This window comes from Diaphorina citri, unplaced genomic scaffold, assembly GCF_000475195.1.
Source record: "Diaphorina citri unplaced genomic scaffold, Diaci psyllid genome assembly version 1.1 scaffold222, whole genome shotgun sequence".
Lineage (NCBI taxonomy): Eukaryota > Metazoa > Arthropoda > Insecta > Hemiptera > Psyllidae > Diaphorina > Diaphorina citri.
The window spans coordinates 287,910-308,134 of record NW_007377659.1 but is presented as its reverse complement, the minus strand read 5'-3'; the positions used below and the strand labels follow the sequence as shown (position 1 = coordinate 308,134).

The 20,225-nt window shown below is 37.9% G+C and overlaps 2 protein-coding genes across 2 annotated transcripts; both read left to right on the top strand.

Annotated features, from left to right (window-relative positions):
• The first annotated feature begins 2,203 nt into the window (after positions 1-2,203).
• On the top strand, positions 2,204-16,748 carry LOC103506212 (CCR4-NOT transcription complex subunit 3). Its single transcript, XM_008470600.3, has 12 exons — positions 2,204-2,403; positions 3,544-3,776; positions 4,054-4,209; positions 4,926-4,968; positions 11,995-12,218; positions 12,698-12,930; positions 13,841-14,037; positions 14,188-14,282; positions 14,437-14,569; positions 15,019-15,233; positions 15,810-16,019; positions 16,532-16,748. The coding sequence occupies exons 1-12, from the start codon at positions 2,379-2,381 to the stop codon at positions 16,628-16,630; spliced, it is 1,863 nt and encodes a 620-aa protein (XP_008468822.1). The 5' UTR covers positions 2,204-2,378; the 3' UTR covers positions 16,631-16,748.
• Positions 16,749-19,316: 2,568 nt separating this feature from the next.
• Positions 19,317-20,205, top strand: LOC103506211 (cathepsin F-like). The gene has a single exon (XM_026821338.1). It carries the CDS (start codon positions 19,552-19,554, stop codon positions 20,164-20,166), a length of 615 nt encoding a protein of 204 aa, XP_026677139.1. The 5' UTR covers positions 19,317-19,551; the 3' UTR covers positions 20,167-20,205.
• Positions 20,206-20,225: the final 20 nt, after the last annotated feature.

The window sequence follows — 20,225 nt, the reverse complement described above, 5'->3', positions numbered from 1 at the left end:
CTGTAAAGTGGGATTTTTCTCTTATTATTATTTTTTTACCTTTAATTATTAGGTATCTTCGGTGGCGTAGTGGTCAAGGCGCCTGCTAACTGAGGACGTTGGGTTCGACCCCAGCCTTATTATCGTGAGGAAAAATATCTCGTCTGTTTGAAATTCTGACCCTATCCTACCATATATTGTACATACTAAGAAAACATTAATGGTTAGGTGGTAGAGAACGTTTCCGGCTTTAAGCTTACCTAATTATTACTTTTCAACTTGAATTCAAGACTTTCAAATATCTAGGTACCTATTTTTTCATTATCTTTTGGAAGGGGTCCCTCTTTTTTTTATTAAAGAACCTATCTTTCTTTCAATCGTAGCTTAAATTTCAGCCCCTAAAAAACAGTTAACCCCGCGTACCTATATATGTTTGATAACAATCTCCTTTGATTGTACATCTAAATTCTAAAACGAAATTCTTCTTTTCAGTGTACTATCCCGTAAATTTCAGTCCTAAAGATCAGTGCCGCGTACCAAATTACCGATACTCGTTTATTTAATTTCCTCACAAAAATCCAGCCGCAATAAACACCCAAACCGAGTCATCAGCAAAACAAAACGTCCTAAAAGACCTAAAAACATATCTAAAACCAAAGCTCAACAATAACGTCCTAAAAAAGACCTAAAAACATATATCTAAAATCAAAGCTTAAATTTCTCCTCCATGAAGAGCCAACACAACAGCGCATAACTGTAAAAAGCAAAAATCTCACTGATAAAAAAAAAAATCCTTACCTGTATGAAACTTGTCGATGTAAAATATGAAAATCAGCAGCAAGAACAGCAATCTATTTACAGTGATTAAACCCATGGTTCACACACACACACAAAAGCTTGGCCCTAACACATTTTGTATCCGATTTTCAGCACAAATATACGAAAAAGTACAGAAAATATCCGGGGGGAAAGGAATTAAAATTGAAATTTAATGGAAATAAAAGTAGGTAAGTTATATTGAGGAATTAATTTTCACGGAATTCTCTCACAGGTATGTGGCGAAGTATCGTTCACTACGGATGAATCAAAACTGGATATCTGATTATCTGGAAGTAGGTTCTGGCTCGAGCTCGGACCGATGGAGACTTGAAAACCTGATGTTTTGATTCTATAATAAATTTCTAAATCGGTTTCTCGTGAGTTCTCGATTCACTCGTGTTATTTGGATTGAGCGCAATTTTTTCTTTCCAAAATGTGGCGAAGAAAACCCGGTTCGATCGGAAAAACTTGAATAAAATTCGATATTTCAGTCCAAGAGAAAACACTTTTCACAAAAAAGTGGTTTGTTTATGTTATTTTTCAAAAACATTTGAAGTCCAGATGTACCAACCGAACAAACAAAAAGTCACTGGGATTTTATTCCAAGCACATTTTGAACGAACGAAGTGAGTTCTAAGTTTTAACTCAATCTTAGTTCGTGATTATGAACTGCACTGCGTTAGGCTAGGCTTTGATTGATTTTTTTTTTCTTTTTACAGTCCTAGAAAGCCTAAAACAGTACTTACATACCACAACCTAGTTTGATTCCTTTTAAAATCACCCCGGCGGCACCCAGCCAGGGCGGTATTTGGGGGAATCGAGGGGGCCCGGGTCCCTCCCCTAGAGCTTCATTTTTCTTCTTTGCCGTACATACTTCGAAATTTTGGAGCATCCCCCCCCTCCAGTACGTCACTCTTTGGACTCTCGTCCCCCTCTTACGAAATCGTGGATACGGCCCCGAACGTCTAGCCGGGTCCCTCCCCTAGAGCTTCATTTTTCTTCTTTACCGTACAGACTTCGAAATTTTGGAGCATCCCCCCCCCCTCCAGTACGTCACTCTTTGGACTCTCGTCCCCCTCTTACTAAATCGTGGATACGGCCCCGAACGTCTAACGCGCCTGCCTGAGATCGCGGTTTCGATTCCCACTCGGGAAATTTTTTTTTAGCCTCATGCAAGATAATTAGCTATCAAAGCTTTCATGTACCGCACATACCCAGGTCGTCAAGGTACCTACATTTTTTTTTTTTTTTTTTTTTTTACGTTAGGTAGGTTATAGAAATACGTTTTAAGTTGTGAAATCCCCATATTGCGTCTTGACTGCAGAAGAAAAATTTAGTGACAAATTGCTGCAGTTGGCCAACCTGCAATTTTTAACGTGACGGCAGACATCTTGAAAATCCAGTGATTTGTAAATTTATTGGGGACGAAAAGGTTTTTTTTCGTGATTGAAAGCGATTTGAACAAAGCGAAATTTTGAAACAAAATAGAAGAAAAGTGTTTGAATTTGAACACCAGACTGAATTTTAAACATTTTTATGTAGATAATGACAGCATTCTACTTATCACCAATCTCATAGCTATGGCAGCAACAAGAAAGTTACAAGGTAAAATTCTAAATCATGACCTCTTACTGTCCCGTTTTTTACACAAACTTTTCCTCTAAAAGCTGATCGGTCCAAATGCATTGGCACTGATAGATATTCAATATGGAATCTACATGTCCCATGCTTTCCATTGGTTTTTTACACAAACTTTTCCTCTAAAAGCTGATCGGTCCAAATGCATTGGCACTGATAGATATTCAATATGGAATCTACATGTCCCATACTTTCCATTGTTACCCTTTGCAGGATTGTAATACCTATCCTTACGGTTATATCAATCTAAAGAGAACAACCTCTTCTGTATCGAAATGGTACAGGCTCATGGATAACAATAGAAATCTAGGTTAGAATTATGAAAATGTAGATATTTCAGTAGGTATGAAAACTTACTTCCTTGTGTTATGTCCATTAGAAAATGAACTCTGTAGGAACTGATAGCTTAGAAGCTGAAACAATCGGACAATATCATTTGCAAAGGTCTTCCCTCGGTACCACTGAGATGTACTTACATAACTACAATATTCATACACAAGATACAAACAGCATTTTATTTATCTATCCAGTCCATTCTACATCAAATTTCATTTGTTAACCAACTTTTGTTTAGTTCGATGTAAACAATATGGATTGATTAGAATGACAAATAATAAATGATAAGAATTGATTTGCATTTACCTTCGCTCAAAACTAATGCAATTCTCTTCAAAAAACTATGGAATTCCAAATGAAGGGCCCCGTCAGTTGAACAAACCAGATTTGAGATTTTTTATGTTCAATACATATCTTAGGTTTACAAATACATGAATCATCTTCCTGAGTTTTTTATTTATTTTATTTATATGATTTTTCCAGGAAAAAGTTTCATCAATTTCCAAACCTAAAATAAGACTTGCAACTTTTGAATCATATGCAGAATAATTTAGGCAAATCTAATAAAAATTGAAAACACTGACCTTAATCATCCGGGTACTTGTTCAGAAGTCACATCAAAGGAAAATTGCTACAAAAAAGAGCTGTCACAAAGTAGTGACCAGTGTTTTTATAGGGTTAGGTTGAACACAAATAGGAGCTTTCTTTTTCATTGTCATGCCTTCTGAACAATTACCATAATCCATTTATTGATTATTTTTTATTTTTCAGGTGAAATTGATAGGTGTTTGAAGAAAGTGTCTGAAGGAGTTGAAACATTTGAGGACATTTGGCAGAAGGTGCACAATGCTACCAACAGTAACCAGAAGGAGAAATATGAAGCCGATCTTAAGAAAGAAATCAAGAAGCTGCAGAGGTTACGTGATCAAATCAAGAGTTGGATTGCCTCCGCAGAAATCAAGGATAAAAGTACCCTCCTGGATTATCGAAAACTCATTGAAACAGTAAGTGATAACTGGAGCTTTTGAAAATAAATACTTTGTGGGATAGAAAGTAAAAACCCAGTGGACTATTTTGTTCACATTAACTAACATTTAATCAAATATTTATACCTACCTGAATGTTAAAAAAAAACTTTGTAAATTTACTCTCAAACAGACTGATTTTGTTTAGTATTTATTTAAAACTTGGGCAAATATTAACTTTGTTTTCTGGTTAGGTTTATATCAGACCTCCTATGGCTGAGTGCACCCCAGAAATAATGACTTTGTTTTCTTTCAGCAAATGGAGAGATTCAAGGTGGTTGAGAGAGAAACCAAGACGAAAGCCTACTCTAAAGAAGGTCTAGGTGCCGTGCAAAAGATGGATCCGGCACAAAAAGAGAAAGAAGAAATCAGCACGTGGCTTGTGACGTCTATTGATGCTCTAAATATTCAGGTTAGAAAAATAAAATCTTCACCTTTTCCGATGCTCAGACAGGGTCAGTTTTTTTAATCAGATCTAGGGTGATTACTTTGAGCTGACATTTGGTTTTGGCTACAAAAATTTCACAACTGGATGCCCTCTTGCACCCACCCTTTTTGCTATTTTTCAGCCAGTAGAAATTTCAGACTGGCATCCTCCCTGTTTAAATAGAGATAGTGAAAAGGTACATCTTGCATCCTGCAAGGCAAAATCAACAGCAAGAGAGGTCCTGGCAGAATGTTTGGCTAATCTCAGAATTTGTTTCTCTTGCATCCTGCAAGGCAAAATCAACAGCAAGAGAGGTCCTGGCAGAATGTTTGGCTAATCTCAGAATTTGTTTCATCAAATCATCTTCAGAACTTTTCCAAATTGCTACCAACAAGATAAGAATAGCCATGATGATTGCCAACATTCAGAATGGATGGGCATTCAAAGAAGTAGAAAAAAAAGAATATATACTCAAGATGTTCCCCCTTCTGTAAAATTTAACTCTGAGCTCTAAAATGTCGTTTTCTCAGCTGGATCAATTCAACTTTTCCAAATTGCTACCAACAAGATAAGAATAGCCATGATGATTGCCAACATTCAGAATGGATGGGCATTCAAAGAAGAAAAAAAAAGAATATATACTTAAGATGTTCCCCCTTCTCTAAAATTTAACTCTGAGCTCTAAAATGTCGTTTTCTCAGCTGGATCAATTCGAGTCAGAAATTGAGTCTCTGGTGTTCTCGTGTTGACCCAGCACCTAAATGGGGAGTATTGTGCCTCTTCTCGCCCATCTGATGAGAGACATACTACGGGATGGGCCGATGGGCATGCTACGACACAGACCACATGCGTCCAATGTAGCAGTTGTTTCATTGCTACGAAATAAAAACGGCGGTGAAACACTCATCTTTTAAAAAACTACAAACTACACTCCAACATAACTGTTCGACCAATTTTAACTGTTGGACCAATTGGACAGTACCTATTAGGCAGAAAAGAACCATCCATAAGCCAATTCACCTAGTGAGTCCAAGTGGATGGTTCTTTTCTGCTTTTTTTTGTGTCCAGTTTTTTTTTTTTTTTTTTTAATTATTAGGTAACTAAATATTTATTTTTAAATCTTACGTAGGTATTTCCCCTGAACTTTGTTTTCATCCGATACAATTTTTTATTGAATTTTTCTTCTTCTCAAATTCAAACGAAAGAGAAAACACTTCGAAAACTTGATTTTTCAAAGTCGCCTCACACTAAACAGGTGTGTAACGGTGCAATGGGTACCAGGAGGTACCAGTGAACCATGCCAAGTACCAGCTAGCTTGGTAACCAAATTAAGTACCACTTGTATAGCTAAGGTAGCCAAATTAAGCTCTTCGGCTACCTCGAACCTGATTGAACTTTGATTGATGCTTCTCGATAAAGTGGGTTCTTTTTTTCTCTTCTCAGTTCTTTTTTTTTACCTTTAATTAGTAGATACCTACTTCTTGGTAAAGTGGGATTTTTCTCTTATTATTATTTTTTTACCTTTAATTATTAGATATCTACTTCTTGGTAAAGTGGGATTTTTCTCTTATTATTATTTTTTTACCTTTAATTATTAGATACCTACTTCTAGGTAAAGTGGGGTTTTTCTCTTATTATTATTTTTTTACCTTTAATTATTAGATACCTACTTCTAGGTAAAGTGGGATTTTTCTCTTATTATTATTTTTTTACCTTTAATTATTAGGTATCTTCGGTGGCGTAGTGGTCAAGGCGCCTGCTAACTGAGGACGTTGGGTTCGACCCCAGCCTTATTATCGTGAGGAAAAACATCTCGTCTGTTTGAAATTCTGACCATATACTACCATCTACCATATATTAAAAGTACATACTAAGAAAGCTTTAATGGTTAGGTGGTAGAGAACGTTTCGGACGTTAAGCTTACCTAATGATTACTTTTCAACTTGAATTCAAGACTTTCAAAGATCTACCTATTTTTTCGTTATCTTTTGGAAGGGGTCCCTCTTTTTTACTTTCTATTACTACAGTATAGCGAGCTATACTAGTTATTAAAGAACCTATCTTTCTTTCAATCTTAGCTTAAATTTCAGCCCCTAAAAAACAGTTAACCCCGCGTACCTATATGTTTGATAACAATCTCCTTTGATTGTACATCTAAATTCTAAAACGAAATTCTTCTTTTCAGTGTACTATCTATTCCGTAAATTTCAGTCCTAAAGATCAGTGCCGCGTACCAAATTACCGCTACATGTTTATTTCATTTCCTCACAAAAATCCAGCCGCAATAAACACCCAAATACCAAACCGAGTCATCAGCAAAACAAAACGTCCTAAAAGACCTAAAAACATATCTAAAACCAAAGCTCAACAACAACGTCCTAAAAAAGACCTAAAAACATATATCTAAAATCAAAGCTTAAATTTCTCCTCGATGATAAATTCTAAAACGAAATTCTTCTTTTCAGTGTACTATCTATTCCGTAAATTTCAGTCCTAAAGATCAGTGCCGCGTACCAAATTACCGATACATATTTATTTAATTTCCCCACAAAAATCCAGCCGCAATAAACACCCAAATACCAAACCGAGTCATCAGCAAAACAAAACGTCCTAAAAGACCTAAAAACATATCTAAAACCAAAGCTCAATAACAACGTCCTAAAAAAGACCTAAAAACATTATATCTAAAATCAAAGCTTAAATTTCTCCTCGATGACGAGCTAACACAACAGCGCATAACTGTAAAAAGCAAAAATCTCACTGATAAAAAAAAAATCCTTACCTGTATGAAACTTGTCGATGTAAAATATGAAAATCAGCAGCAAGAACAGCAATCTATTTACAGTGATCAAACCCATGGTTCACACACACACAAAAGCTTGGCCCTAACACATTTTGTATCCGATTTTCAGCACAAATATACGAAAAAGTACAGAAAATATCCGGGGGGAAAGGAATTAAAATTGAAATTTAATGGAAATAAAAGTAGGTAAGTTATAGTAAGAACTCAATACAGCCCACTCGTAGCTCGGGAAAAATCTGAACGACCTACTGTCTGTAGTGTTAAAGCGCCTAAAAGGAAAAAAAAATGTCTATTCTAACCAAATTCAATTCAGGACACAGTGGTAACACGCTTGCTTGCCATGCAGAAGGTCCCGAGTACAAATTTGTGTCGATGTTTTTTCGATTGCAAATATTTCAACGGGTTACTCTCTGGTGTTCTCGTGTTGAAAATCTAAATGGGAAGTATTGTGTCTCTTCTCGCCCATCTCATGAGAGGCATGCTACGACACAGACCGATGCTGTCCAATGTACCAGTTGTTTCATTGCTACAAAATGTGGGTATATTTAATACAAACAAACTAAACAAATTTGACTCGCGTCATATCGTCTAAATCCCGTCTAACCAAATTCACAATAGAAATCTAGGTTAGAATTATGAAAATGTAGATATTTCAGTAGGTATGAAAACTTACTTCCTTGTGTTATGTCTTATCAATCTAAAGAGAACAACCTCTTCTGTATCGAAATGGTACAGGCTCATGGATAACAATAGAAATCTAGGTTAGAATTATGAAAATTAATGTAGATATTTCAGTAGGTATGAAAACTTACTTCCTTGTGTTATGTTCATTAGAAAATGAACTCTGTAGGAACTGATAGCTTAGAAGCTGAAACAATCGGACAATATCATTTGCAAAGGTCTTCCCTCGGTACCACTGAGATGTACTTACATAACTACAGTATTCATACACAAGATACAAACAGCATTTTATTTATCTATCCAGTCCATTCTACATCAAATTTTATTTGTTAACCAACTTTTGTTTAGTTTGATGTAAACAATATGGATTGATTAGAATGACAAATGACAAATAATGATCAAAAATAATATTTTTTAGCACAAGAAGAGAAAATTTAAATATAAAGCTGAGACCAAAAACCAACTTTAGGAGAAGAAGAATATAAACTGTGTTTCTTTTGGTATTTTTTCTAAAAGGTGGGTAGATAGAAAATAAAAAATAATAATAATAATAAAAAATAAAAGTTGAAATGTTATTTTCATTGCGTAGGTACTAGGTACTTGAGTAGAAAATTAATAAAAGATCGCGGAGCTAAGATAGTGTCAAAAAAGAAAATTTGGGTAATGGTGCTGCGTGCCGTCAGAGAGTGACAACAATAGGTACCTACTACCCACTCACACGTTCCGTCTGGATTATTTACATTCAAATTTCTATCAATTTTTCTCGTAAGATGGCTTTTTCTTCCTCCTAGGTACCTAGGTACTTTGTTAAAAATCGTATTTTGAAGCCATAATAATCTTAGATTATTTTCTATTAACGAACCTCAGGGGTGTAGTACGTAGCACAGTGAACTTCGAGTCTAGGGCCACGGCTATTTAGTGATTTATTTTCCCCCAACACCTTGTAGGTAGGATATCTACATTCTACATTTTCACCCTGTAAAGTACCTAGATTCCTAGATACATTTCTAAAGCTGTGTCCAAACATAGACCGGCCGTCCATTAACGAGCTGAATCTCTGTTATCGAGGCAGTGTGGACGGTTCAGTCGACATTGATCGACGGCCGGTATGTGTGGACACACCTTAATGTTTTCTAAGATTTCCTTTACTGTATAAAGTCTGCTACAATTATAAACAAGGCTTTGTTTTGTATCTACTATCTAATAGATAAATATGTGTACCTAACTAAGTACATAAGTATGATCAACTTAACTGTTTACTGTGTTTGTTTATAGAAGACAAATGTTAAGCCACCTTACAAATTAAAACAATAGTGGACAGCCAATGACGATAGCATGTTCAATGCACCAGTTCTCGATGAGTCATTGAAGCAACGTTCAGCGTGGTTGGTATCCGGATGGGTGACCATCTGGGCAAGTGCGGGCTGCTCACATTTTCAAGCCACCCAAGGCTTTTGGGCCCTTTATTGTACCATACCTTGTACAATGTACAAGCCAGTGCTTCACAAAGTTATCGCCACCGCGGCACATTTTTTAAGACTTCAGCTTCTCCGTGGCACACAGTTTGAGAAGTACTGATGTAAGCGCTATGTACATAAAACGCCGTTCCAAAAGTGATGGATACTTCATGCTTAGCATTTTAAATGCACTGCATATTATCAATTCAACATTATGAAGGCGCATTATAGGTATACGTTTGTCTTTTGACATCTTGAAAACTGAAAGCCACCTTACAACTTGGCTTATCACTTTTGTTACATATCTGAAGATTGGTCTCTAAACTGCGATCACTATTCAGAGAGTCCCGGGTTGGATTCCCTGAGTGAACAAACTAAAGGAAATGGACTTACCCTGTAGGTGATCAAATCAGCTGTTCAAGTAGTCGATGTTTTGAAACGGATTTCGCGATCAAGTTATCACACTTTGAAACAAACAGGGCGAATCACTTTAAACTGTTGTTATTTGGATTAAGTGCAATTTTTTCTTTCCAAAAAGTGGCGAAGAAAACCTGGTTTGATCGGAAAAACTTGAATAAATTTCGATATTTCAGTTCAAGAGAAAACACTTTTCACAAAAAAGTGGTTTGTTTATATGTTATTTTTCAAAAACATTTGAAGTCCAGATATACCAACCGAACAAACAAAAAGTTACTGGGATTTTATTCCAAGCACATTTTGAACGAACGAAGTGAGTTCTAAGTTTTAACTCAATCTTAGTTAACTGCACTGCGTTAGGCTAGAGGCTTTGATTGATTTTTTTTCTTTTTATAGTCCTAGAAAGCCTAAAACAGTAGCAAAAAAGAAAATTTGGGTAATGGTGCTGCGTGCCGTCAGAGAGTGACAACAATAGGTACCTACTACCCACTCACACGTTCCGTCTGGCTTATTTACTTTCTATCAATTTTTCTCGTAAGATGGCTTTTTCTACTTCCTAGGTAGGTAGGTACTTTGTTAAAAATCGTAATAATAAATTATTTTCTATTAACTAACCTCAGGGGTGTAGTACGTAGCACAGTGAACAAGTGAACTTCGAGTCTAGGGCCACGGCTATTTAGTGATTTATTTCCCCCAACACCTTGTAGGTAGGATATCTACATTCTACATTTTCACCCTGTAAAGTACCTAGATTCCTAGATACGTTTCTAAAGCTGTGTCCAAACATAGTCGACCGACCGTCCATCGACGAGCTGAATCTCTGTTATCGAGGCAGTGTGGACGGTTCGGTCGACATTGATCGACGGCCGGTATGTGTGGACACACCTTAATGTTTTCCAAGATTTCCTTTACTGTATAAAGTCTGCTACAATTATAAACAAGGCTTTGTATCTACTATCTAATAGATAAATATGTGTACCTAACTAAGTACATAAGTATGATCAACTTAACTGTTTACTGTGTTTGTTTACAGAAGACAAATGTTAAGCCACCTTACAAATTAAAACAATAGTGGACAGCCAATGACGATAGCGTGTTCAATGCACCAGTTCTCGATGAGTCACTGAAGCAACGATCTAGACAAAGCTGTTAGATTATGTAAAACTGCCGAGATTACGTCTGAGCGTATGAAAACATTGGACAGTGCGACGAGGCATAGATAAATATGTGTACCTAACTAAGTACATAAGTATGATCAACTTAACTGTTTACTGTGTTTGTTTACAGAAGACAAATGTTAAGCAACCTTACAAATTAAAACAATAGTGGACAGCCAATGACGATAGCATGTTCAATGCACCAGTTCTCGATGAGTCACTAAAGCAACGTTCAGCGTGGTTGGTATCCAGATGGGTGACCATCTGGGCAAGTGCGGGCTGCTCACATTTTCAAGCCACCCAAGGCTTTTGGGCCCTTTATTGTACCATACCTTGTACAATGTACAAGCCAGTGCTTCTCAAAGTTATCGCCACCGCGGCACACTTCTCAAGACTTCAGCTTCTCCGTGGCACACAGTTTGAGAAGTACTGATGTAAGCGCTATGTACATAAAACGCCGTTCTAAAAGTGATGAATACTTCATGCTTAGCATTTTAAATGCACTGCATATTGTCAATTCAACATTATGAAGGCGCATTATAGGTATACGTTTGTTTTCTGATATCTTGAAAACTGAAAGCCACCTTACAACTTGGCTTATCACTAATGTTACATATCTGAAGATTGGTCTCTAAACTGCGATCACTATTCAGAGTCCCGGGTTCGATTCCCTGAGTGAACAAACTAAAGGAAATGGACTTACCCTGTAGCCTGTAGGTATATGATCAAATCAGCTGTTCAAGTAGTCGATGTTTTGCATGGTAGGATGTTTTGAAACGGATTTCGCGATCAAGTTATCACACTTTGAAACAAACAGGGCGAATCACTTTAAACTGTTGTTATTTGGATTGAGCGCAATTTTTTCTTTCCAAAAAGTGGCGAAGAAAACCCGGTTCGATCGGAAAAACTTGAATAAAATTCGATACCTATTTCAGTCCTAGAGAAAACACTTTTCACAAAAAAGTGGTTTGTTTATGTTATTTTTCAAAAACATTTGAAGTCCAGATGTACCAACCGGTTATATGAGGATAAAATTCCATACCTCGGTTGGGATTGAACCCACGCCCTCCTGTTTACCAGGCGAGCGCCTTGACCACTACACCACCACCGGGAACAACATTTGTGACGAGCATTTATGCTTAACTCAATTAAAATTTCTTTCTTTTACTTATTACAATTAGATTAAATTAACACCCTACTTAGATCAATTAAAAATAAATAAATTAAATCATTATTTTCCTTCATTTCCTCTCAGGCCTGGACGAGCTCGAGCTGGCAGGCGTGGTCCCCTCCTCCGCCACGACGGACAGTAACGGTACCCCCAACTCTCTCGCCTCGACGTCCCCCCATAGTCCGACCCTGGGTCTCAACCATTCCGCCGTCACTGAATGTTCCTCGTCCAGTGTCGAACCTAACGCGCCCTCCAGCGAGAAGAAGAACAAGAGCAAGATGAATAGCGAAGAGATTAATGCTAGCAAGGTAATTAAAACTTCTTTTTAGTTATTTATTTTTTATTATTATTACTCATATTCCAAATTTCATCAAAATCGGACCAGGCCAGGCAATCGCAAGTTATAGCTCATCTTTTTAGTTATTTATTTTTTATTATTATTACTCATATTCCAAATTTCATCAAAATCGGACCAGGCAATCGCAAGTTATAGCTCATAATTCTTTTTAGTTATTTATTTTTTATTATTATTACTCATATTCCAAATTTCATCAAAATCGGACCAGGCAATCGCAAGTTATAGCTCATATACCTATATTAAATTTCATCAAAATCGGACCAGGCAATCGCGGGTTATAGCGTCACAAACATTCAAAAGCAAGACCAATAGACTTCAACTTTTACTCATTTCATCAAAATCGGACCAGGCAATCGCGGGTTATAGCGTCACAAACATTCAAAAGCAAGACCAATAGACTTCAACTTTTACTCTTTTTAATCTGTTTAGGGTATGGTTAAACCAACTGCCGTTCGACCCCTGAGCACAACCAACACCTCCGCTACTGTCCCATCCAGCAGCGCCCCCTCAATACTACCCCAGTCTCAACAGAGCCACAACTCTCTAATGTCCCTCAACCATGGAACCAGCGGGGCCAGTAAAGGAAGCGGGGCCCCCACGCTGCCCCCCCTATCTCAACGGGGCCCCACCCCCACCCTGCCGCCTCCCCATAGTATACCTTCGTGAGTAACAATAAATTTGTCGATTTTGGAACTATACCTAGTAATTTCGTCCGTAACTTTGGCTCTGGGTACCAAGACTGATATTTTTAAAAATATTAACTAGAATAAAATGGAAAAGAGTAGAACAGGATAGGAGAAGGCCAGCTGTTCTGAGAAGGAACCTGCCTCGGTGGTGTAGTGGTCAAGGCGCTTGCCTGGTAAACAGGAGGGCGTGGGTTCAATCCCAGCAGAGGTATGGAATTTTATCCTCAATATAATTTGAGAATTTGACTACAATAATAGTAGTAGCCTACTGCTGGAGTAAAGGGACTTTTCAGTCCTATTCGAGCAGTATAAATAAGAACTATTCTGGCAGAAAAGGGAAAATAATATTAAAAATGTTGTACCAAATGCATAGACTGCGGGAGTAAATGAACTTTTCAGTCTTATTCTAGCAGTATTAGCAACGTATATTCTATTCTATTCTCTTTAGGATAAAGTTCGTCCTGGGCTGTAATTAAAAAAGGTGGTGAAAAACACCACCTGATGAAAAACAACACTTCTTTTTTAATTTTCTATTGATATCAGGTATATTCTCGGTATTCCCTATACCTTTTGACGTGATAGTACTGTGGCTGAACGAGATTACCTACAACATTATAGGAAAACTTTGAACTACACCTTTCTGATTCGCCGGGCTGAACGAGATTACCTACAACATTATAGGAAAACTTTGAACTACATCTTTCTGATTCGCCGTGAGCTCACGTGACGTGATAGTAGTCTGTTTCTACCCTAATAACTCTTTGGCTGAACGAGATTACCTACAACATTATAGGAAAACTTTGAACTACATCTTTCTGATTCGCCGTGAGCTCACGTGACGTGATAGTAGTGTGTTTCTACCCTAATAACTCTTCCTTTTCCGCAGCACACCTACGAGTAACAAACACCCGAGCGGTTCTCAACCTGCGCCGACGACCCCCGGCAACAACCACTACCCTCACGCCCCCTCCACACCTGTGGCGGTCCCGAGTAACTTTGCCGCCGTCGCCAGCACGCCGCCCGTCAACTTGGCGAGTGTGAACGCGACCCCGCCCCAGCAGTCCAGTCATAAACATCTCAACTGTGAGTAGTACCTGCTTTTACTAACTTTTCTGGTTGGCATACTTTGTTAAGTAAAGTCGTATTTTACATATTATGTTGCCTACTCTTTTACTTTCCTTATGGTGTAGGAAGGAAAGTAATGTAAGCGCGAACGCGACCCCGCCTACTCAGTTCGCGGCAACAACCACTACCCTCACGCCCCCTCCACACCTGTGGCGGTCCCGAGTAACTTTGCCGCCGTCGCCAGCACGCCGCCCGTCAACATGGCGAGTGTGAACGCGACCCCGCCCCAGCAGTCCAGTCATAAACATCTCAACTGTGAGTAGTATAGTACCTGCTTTTACTAACTTTTCTGGTTGGTCAAATAAATCAATCAATCAATCTATCAGGCAACATTTGTCGCCAATTTCACGTCACCAGCTTAAGCACTCCATTGAATTAAAACAAAAAACACTCTCACTCAAGGTGATCGCTCAGGATGTGCTGGACAAGGCGGGGCTCGAACTCCCGCCCCCCGCCTCCGACTCGAATAGCCAGCAACAACAGCAGCAAGGTAAGAACTCAATACAGCCCACTCGTAGCTCGGGAAAAATCTGAACGACCTACTGTCTGTAGTGTTAAAGCGCCTAAAAGGAAAAAAATGTCTATTCTAACCAAATTCAATTCAGGACACAGTGGTAACACGCTTGCTTGCCATGCAGAAGGTCCTGAGTACAAATTTGTGTCGATGTTTTTTCGATTGCAAAAATATTTCAACAGGTTACTCTCTGGTGTTCTCGTGTTGAAAATCTAAATGGGAAGTATTGTGTCTCTTCTCGCCCATCTCATGAGAGGCATACTACGACACAGACCGATGCTGTCCAATGTACTTACAAGTTGTTTCATTGCTACAAAATGTGGGTATATTTTATACAAACAAACAAACAAACTAAACAAATTTGACTCGCGTCATATCGTCTAAATCCCTCGAACCAAATTCCACTTTGCGTCCGGGTTTCACAGAGGTGTACGACAAGTCCCTGGCGCCGAGCGAGGCGCACATCCCCTACATGCTAGGCGTGGTGCCCCTCGGCCCTCAGCCCCTCCACAAGGCACACCACTACCAATATCAGCTCGTAGATCAGGCGTACCACCATCTACCCACCCCGGCCGACTCAGAGCGACTTCGCCACTACATAACGAGGACCCCATGTACCACCCCCTCCTACTACCCACAGGTAATCATAAGTCTGACTCTGACCGGAGGACCCTTAATTATGGAGTAGACCAGCTTAGTCTGAGTGGGGCACTTTGACTTTGAACTTTGCTCATTTTTCGATTGGAAATATCTCAACAGGTTACTTTCTGGTGTTCTCATGCTGACCCAGCACCTAAATGGGAGTTTATTTTTTTTTATTTTTTAAGATGAGTGTTTCATCGCCGTTTTTTTTTTATTTCGTAGCAATGAAACAACTGCTACATTGGACGCATGAAGTATTGTGACTCTTATCGCCCATCTCGACACAGACCACTTGAGTCTAATGTAGCAGTTGTTTCATTGCTACTAAATGAAAACGGCGGTGAAACATTAGTGTTTTTTTTTTATCAATATATTGATTTCCGAAACTCCACCTTTCGACGTTGAGGTGTTTAAAACGGCGCAACTTACTTTATAAACACACTGTATATTTTAATACCTTTGGCTTAGGTATGTAAATTTGTGTTAATTGGCAGATATTTCTGTGTCTACCACCGATGTCTTATGTACTTGAAATTTTTACACACTGTATATTAACTTCGCGTTTGTTCGGCAGGTTCCGTTGCCCCACTCGGATACGCTCGACTTTTTCCAGCGCCTTTCGACCGAGTCCCTGTTCTTCATTTTCTACTACATGGAAGGTACCAAGGCGCAATATCTGGCGGCCAAGGCGCTCAAGAAACAGTCGTGGCGCTTTCACACCAAGTACATGATGTGGTTCCAGCGACACGAGGAGCCCAAGCTTATCAACGAAGATTACGAACAGGTGAGAAATAAATGGACATGAGCCGTCAAAGAGAACAGAAATTATCTAAAAGTCCTGAAATTTTTTAAATATAAAGTAAAAATGTGCTGTTTTTATTTATTTATTTATTTTTTTTAAAGAGGTTCCATGGAGTGAACTACTGTAACTGCTAGGGTCTCATCGTCCCGAAATCTAAGACTTGTGGAACTACAATGGAAAAGCTGGCTTCCAAGGCTTGACAGGAATTTAGGTGTGCTTGATTCATGGGAGAGTTAAGGGAACATTAGTTATTTATTTATTTATTTTTAAGAGGTTCCATGGAGTGAACTACTGTAACTGCTAGGGTCTCATCGTCCCGAAATCGAAGACTTGTGGAACTACAATGGAACTGCTGGCTTCCAAGGCTTGACAGGAATTTAGGTGTGCTTGATTCATGGGAGAGTTAAGGGAACATTAAGGACAGCTGGGAGAGTTTTTGATACCTATTCTTTCTTCACGAGTATTTATTTGTTTCCATATTTTTCTCCCCCCAGGGCACGTACATTTACTTCGACAACGAGAAGTGGAGCCAGAGGAAAAAGGAGGGCTTCACGTTCGAGTACAAATATCTGGAGGACCGGGACTTGAACTAGCGACCTTCCAACTAGAAACCCGCCACCATGAACCGCGCCTCCTTCTGAACCCTCTCTATCTTTCTTTCGATTTAAACCCCTCTCTCTCTTTCTATCTTTTGATTCCGACCCCCCCCCCCCCCCCACCCCCCAGTCTCTTCCCCCTCTTTTTCTCTCCTCTCTTCTCTCTCCCCCTCCCAATCCTCGTTTCTTTCCCTCTCCTCTCTCCTATTTCGTTTAAAAAGTCATGTGTTCACACAAAGTTTACCTAGACCTTTTTTTCCCTTCATAATCGTAGATTTCGAAATGCTTTCCAGTAATCATTATTTTGAGTTACACTCTGTAGGTAACTATTTTGAGTTACACTCTATAGGTACCTAATTATTTTGAGTTACACTCTGTAGGTACCTAATTATTTTGAGTTACACTCTGTAGGTACCTAATTATTTTGAGTTACACTCTGTAGGTACCTAATTATTTTGAGTTACACTCTGTAGGTACCTAATTATTTTGAGTTACACTCTGTAGGTACCTAATTATTTTGAGTTACACTCTGTAGGTACCTAATTATTTTGAGTTACACTCTGTAGGTACCTAATTATTTTGAGTTACACTCTGTAGGTACCTAATTATTTTGAGTTACACTCTGTAGGTACCTAATTATTTTGAGTTACACTCTGTAGGTACCTAACTATTTTGAGTTACACTCTGTATTAGACCAGTAGATTGAGGTACCATAACTCGTGCATTTATTAGATCAGTGATTTCCAAAATGGGGTACCGTGAGTTTAAACCAAGGGTCCCCCGAAATTTCTTTAAACAAATAGACCGCTAATAAAAACCTATAACATTCAGAAGAAGATATCTTGAAAATTAAATGCTTTTATCACATAGATGTCAGAAAATTGTGAATTTTTGATAGAATACTATTGTCAACATTATTTGACATTGGATAGTAAAACAGTAGTACTTACATTAAGAATTACATCCAACATACACAAGTACCATATGAAAATCAAGCAAGTTTCTGCGAAATTAACTTAAGTATGACTACTACTAGATCCACTTGAAAAAGAAAAAAAAATGACTTGGAGTTACAGAAGAAAAGCCTTTAAAAACCTTTTTTGTTTAAACATAAACATTATAATGCTTGTTGTGATGTCAGCAAAAAATTTGAAGGGCAAGTCATGTTATTTATAGGAACGCAGTCCGGATTTTAAAAGTGATACAATGTTTGCTTAAAAAGTCCAGGATAGTTATTTTATCCTACCTAATTTGATATACTCTAATAAACCTTGGTAAAAAAATATACCTATCTGATTTTCTTTAGATGTCAAGAAACGAAAAATGTTTTGTAAAGTGCAAGAAACGCAGGGGAAAGAGCAAAAAACCGACGAATAAAATTGTTCGTGATAATAAATATATTTAACTCTTAGTTGTACAGCATTTTTTTTTATGGAAGTTTAAATGTAAATTTGAAAAAAATAAGAAAATAAAAAAATAGAAAAACCAAAAAAAATGGCAAAAAAATATATAAAAAAATTACAATTTTTTTAATATTTAAAAAATTGTTGTTTTTATTTCCTATTGTCTTGTGTGGATGGTTAGAGTTCTTAGTTGACGTGTAGGTTGTGTTTTTTTTATTATTATTATTATTATTATTATTAAAAAAAAAGAGGTTTGACAGAGGGAACTGTAGCTGCTATGGTCTTATCGTCCCGAAATTGAAGAGAGAAAGAAGACAGGATAGTTTGATTCCTAAAAAGTCCTCTTTTCATTCATAAAGTTTGGCGGAAATCTTCAATAGGTATGTAGTATGTACACAAGGGATTTTTTTTTTCACGAGATATTGGGCCTGATTCTGGGCCCATAACGGAGAAAAGTCTATGTTGTCGAGGCAGTGTGGACGTGTCAGTTGACATCGATCGATGGCCGGTCTACTAAGTGTGGACACAGCTCAATAGGTAGCCCTTTGGTTTTATAGCTTCAACCAAGATAGGTGCTCGACGCAAATGATTTACTACATAGTTACAGCGCCTGATAATAATGAGTAGGTAGTAGAAAAAAATACTGATAAGCAGAGAAGTTCGGAATATGGCACTTATTTTTCCAAAATATGGAACTAAAAAACATGGCAATATGGCACTTATTTTGGGAAAATATGGCATTTATTTGTTCAAAACATGGCAAAATAAGAAATTTTTTCAAGAATCAGGCAAGTATTTTACATTTTTAATTGCAATGTCAAATAAGAATTGAATTTCCAACCTTTTAAAATAATTTTTCGCTGTTTTGACTTCAGATTTGGATTTTTGAAGACTTTTTACGTAGGAATCGACCTTTCGTGCTAAATGTTTTCCCAAATGCATAACCACATTTAAGTACGGTTCATCTTTAGTACCTACTTTTTTTTTTTCTTCTTCTTTTTTGTTCTTATAGTTTTATATTTTACCCAAAAATGCCTAAAATATAGCAAAATTAGCAAAAAAGTAAGTCTTTTTATGGCATTTTTCATGGCACAATAAGGCTTTTTATTGCATTTTCCCAAATTTTGCTAAAATATGGCAAAACAGTATGGCGCCATGGCAATATGGCATTTGAACTTCCTTGCTGATAAGTGATAACAGAAAAATCTATAAAACAATAGATAAAGGAAAAATCTATAAAAAATAAAAACTTTTTTAGTCCAAAATAGCACGTGTATTTCATTGCAGAAATATAAAATTGTAGGTAGATAAAAGAAGAATCTCTAAAATTATAGATAAAAGAAAAATCTATAAAATTGATATCAATTAGGTGCAGGCATTTGTATAAATAGCCCGTGCCATTTAAGGAAGAACATTGAGTTTTGCCACTTGACAAAGTAACATTTACAGTGTGAGTTTACATTTACTTGAGTAAGTTAATTTTGCCAGTGAAGAGTCAATTGTTCCGCAGAAACAATGTTTCCGAAGACAGTGGTTATTTTTCTGTGTACTATTCCATTGGGTTACCAAGCGTGCCCGGAGGGACGCAAAATTCAAGAGCTCGAAGGGCCACGACTGCCCGATAGTTCGGCAGATACCCTTTCCAAAGTTAACGCTCTTCTCGCGAAAGGCGACCTAAAACATGACACGCCCAAGCAAGTAGAGTTATTCAAAACATTCGTTGTGACCGAAAAGAGGCACTATTCATCCGTCGACGAACTTAAACGACGTTTCGAGCTGTTCAGAAACAACGTCCGGAAAATTGGTGAGAAGTATTTTAAGCCGAATGGGATCAGCGACCGCTCCCCGGAAGAGATTTTGTTCAAAACGGGTCACCTTCCGGTGCCAGCTGAACAAGAGCAGGCTATCCTTGACGACAGGGAAGAAGTTGAGAAGCTGTTGAATCAGTCGTACAAGGGACCTTTACCTGATGACTTGGATTGGCGTGACAAGAATATAGTCTCCCCTGTGATGGCTCAGAATGGATGTGGCGCCTGTTGGGCCTTTGCGCTTGCTGGTGAGTCGGAAAATGTCCATCCTTTCTTTCCGCATTTAACCGTTCCGAGAACGAATCTTATCTCCTTAAGATAGTGGATTTTATCGAACCCGCGACTTAACGCTTACAAGGCAGACGTGCTACCCACCAAGCG

What these genes read in the sequence shown, in the direction of transcription:
- LOC103506212 (XM_008470600.3), top strand. Translation starts at nt 2,379, where the DNA reads ATGGCAGCAACAAGAAAGTTACAAG. An exon ending in CAGTCATAAACATCTCAACT is followed by an intron (nt 14,038 to 14,187) that starts GTGAGTAGTACC and finishes CCGCCTACTCAG; the next exon opens with TTCGCGGCAACAACCACTAC. An exon ending in GCACGCCGCCCGTCAACATG is followed by an intron (nt 14,283 to 14,436) that starts GCGAGTGTGAAC and finishes TCACGTCACCAG; the next exon opens with CTTAAGCACTCCATTGAATT.
- LOC103506211 (XM_026821338.1), top strand. Translation starts at nt 19,552, where the DNA reads ATGTTTCCGAAGACAGTGGTTATTTTTCTGTGTACTATTCCATTGGGT.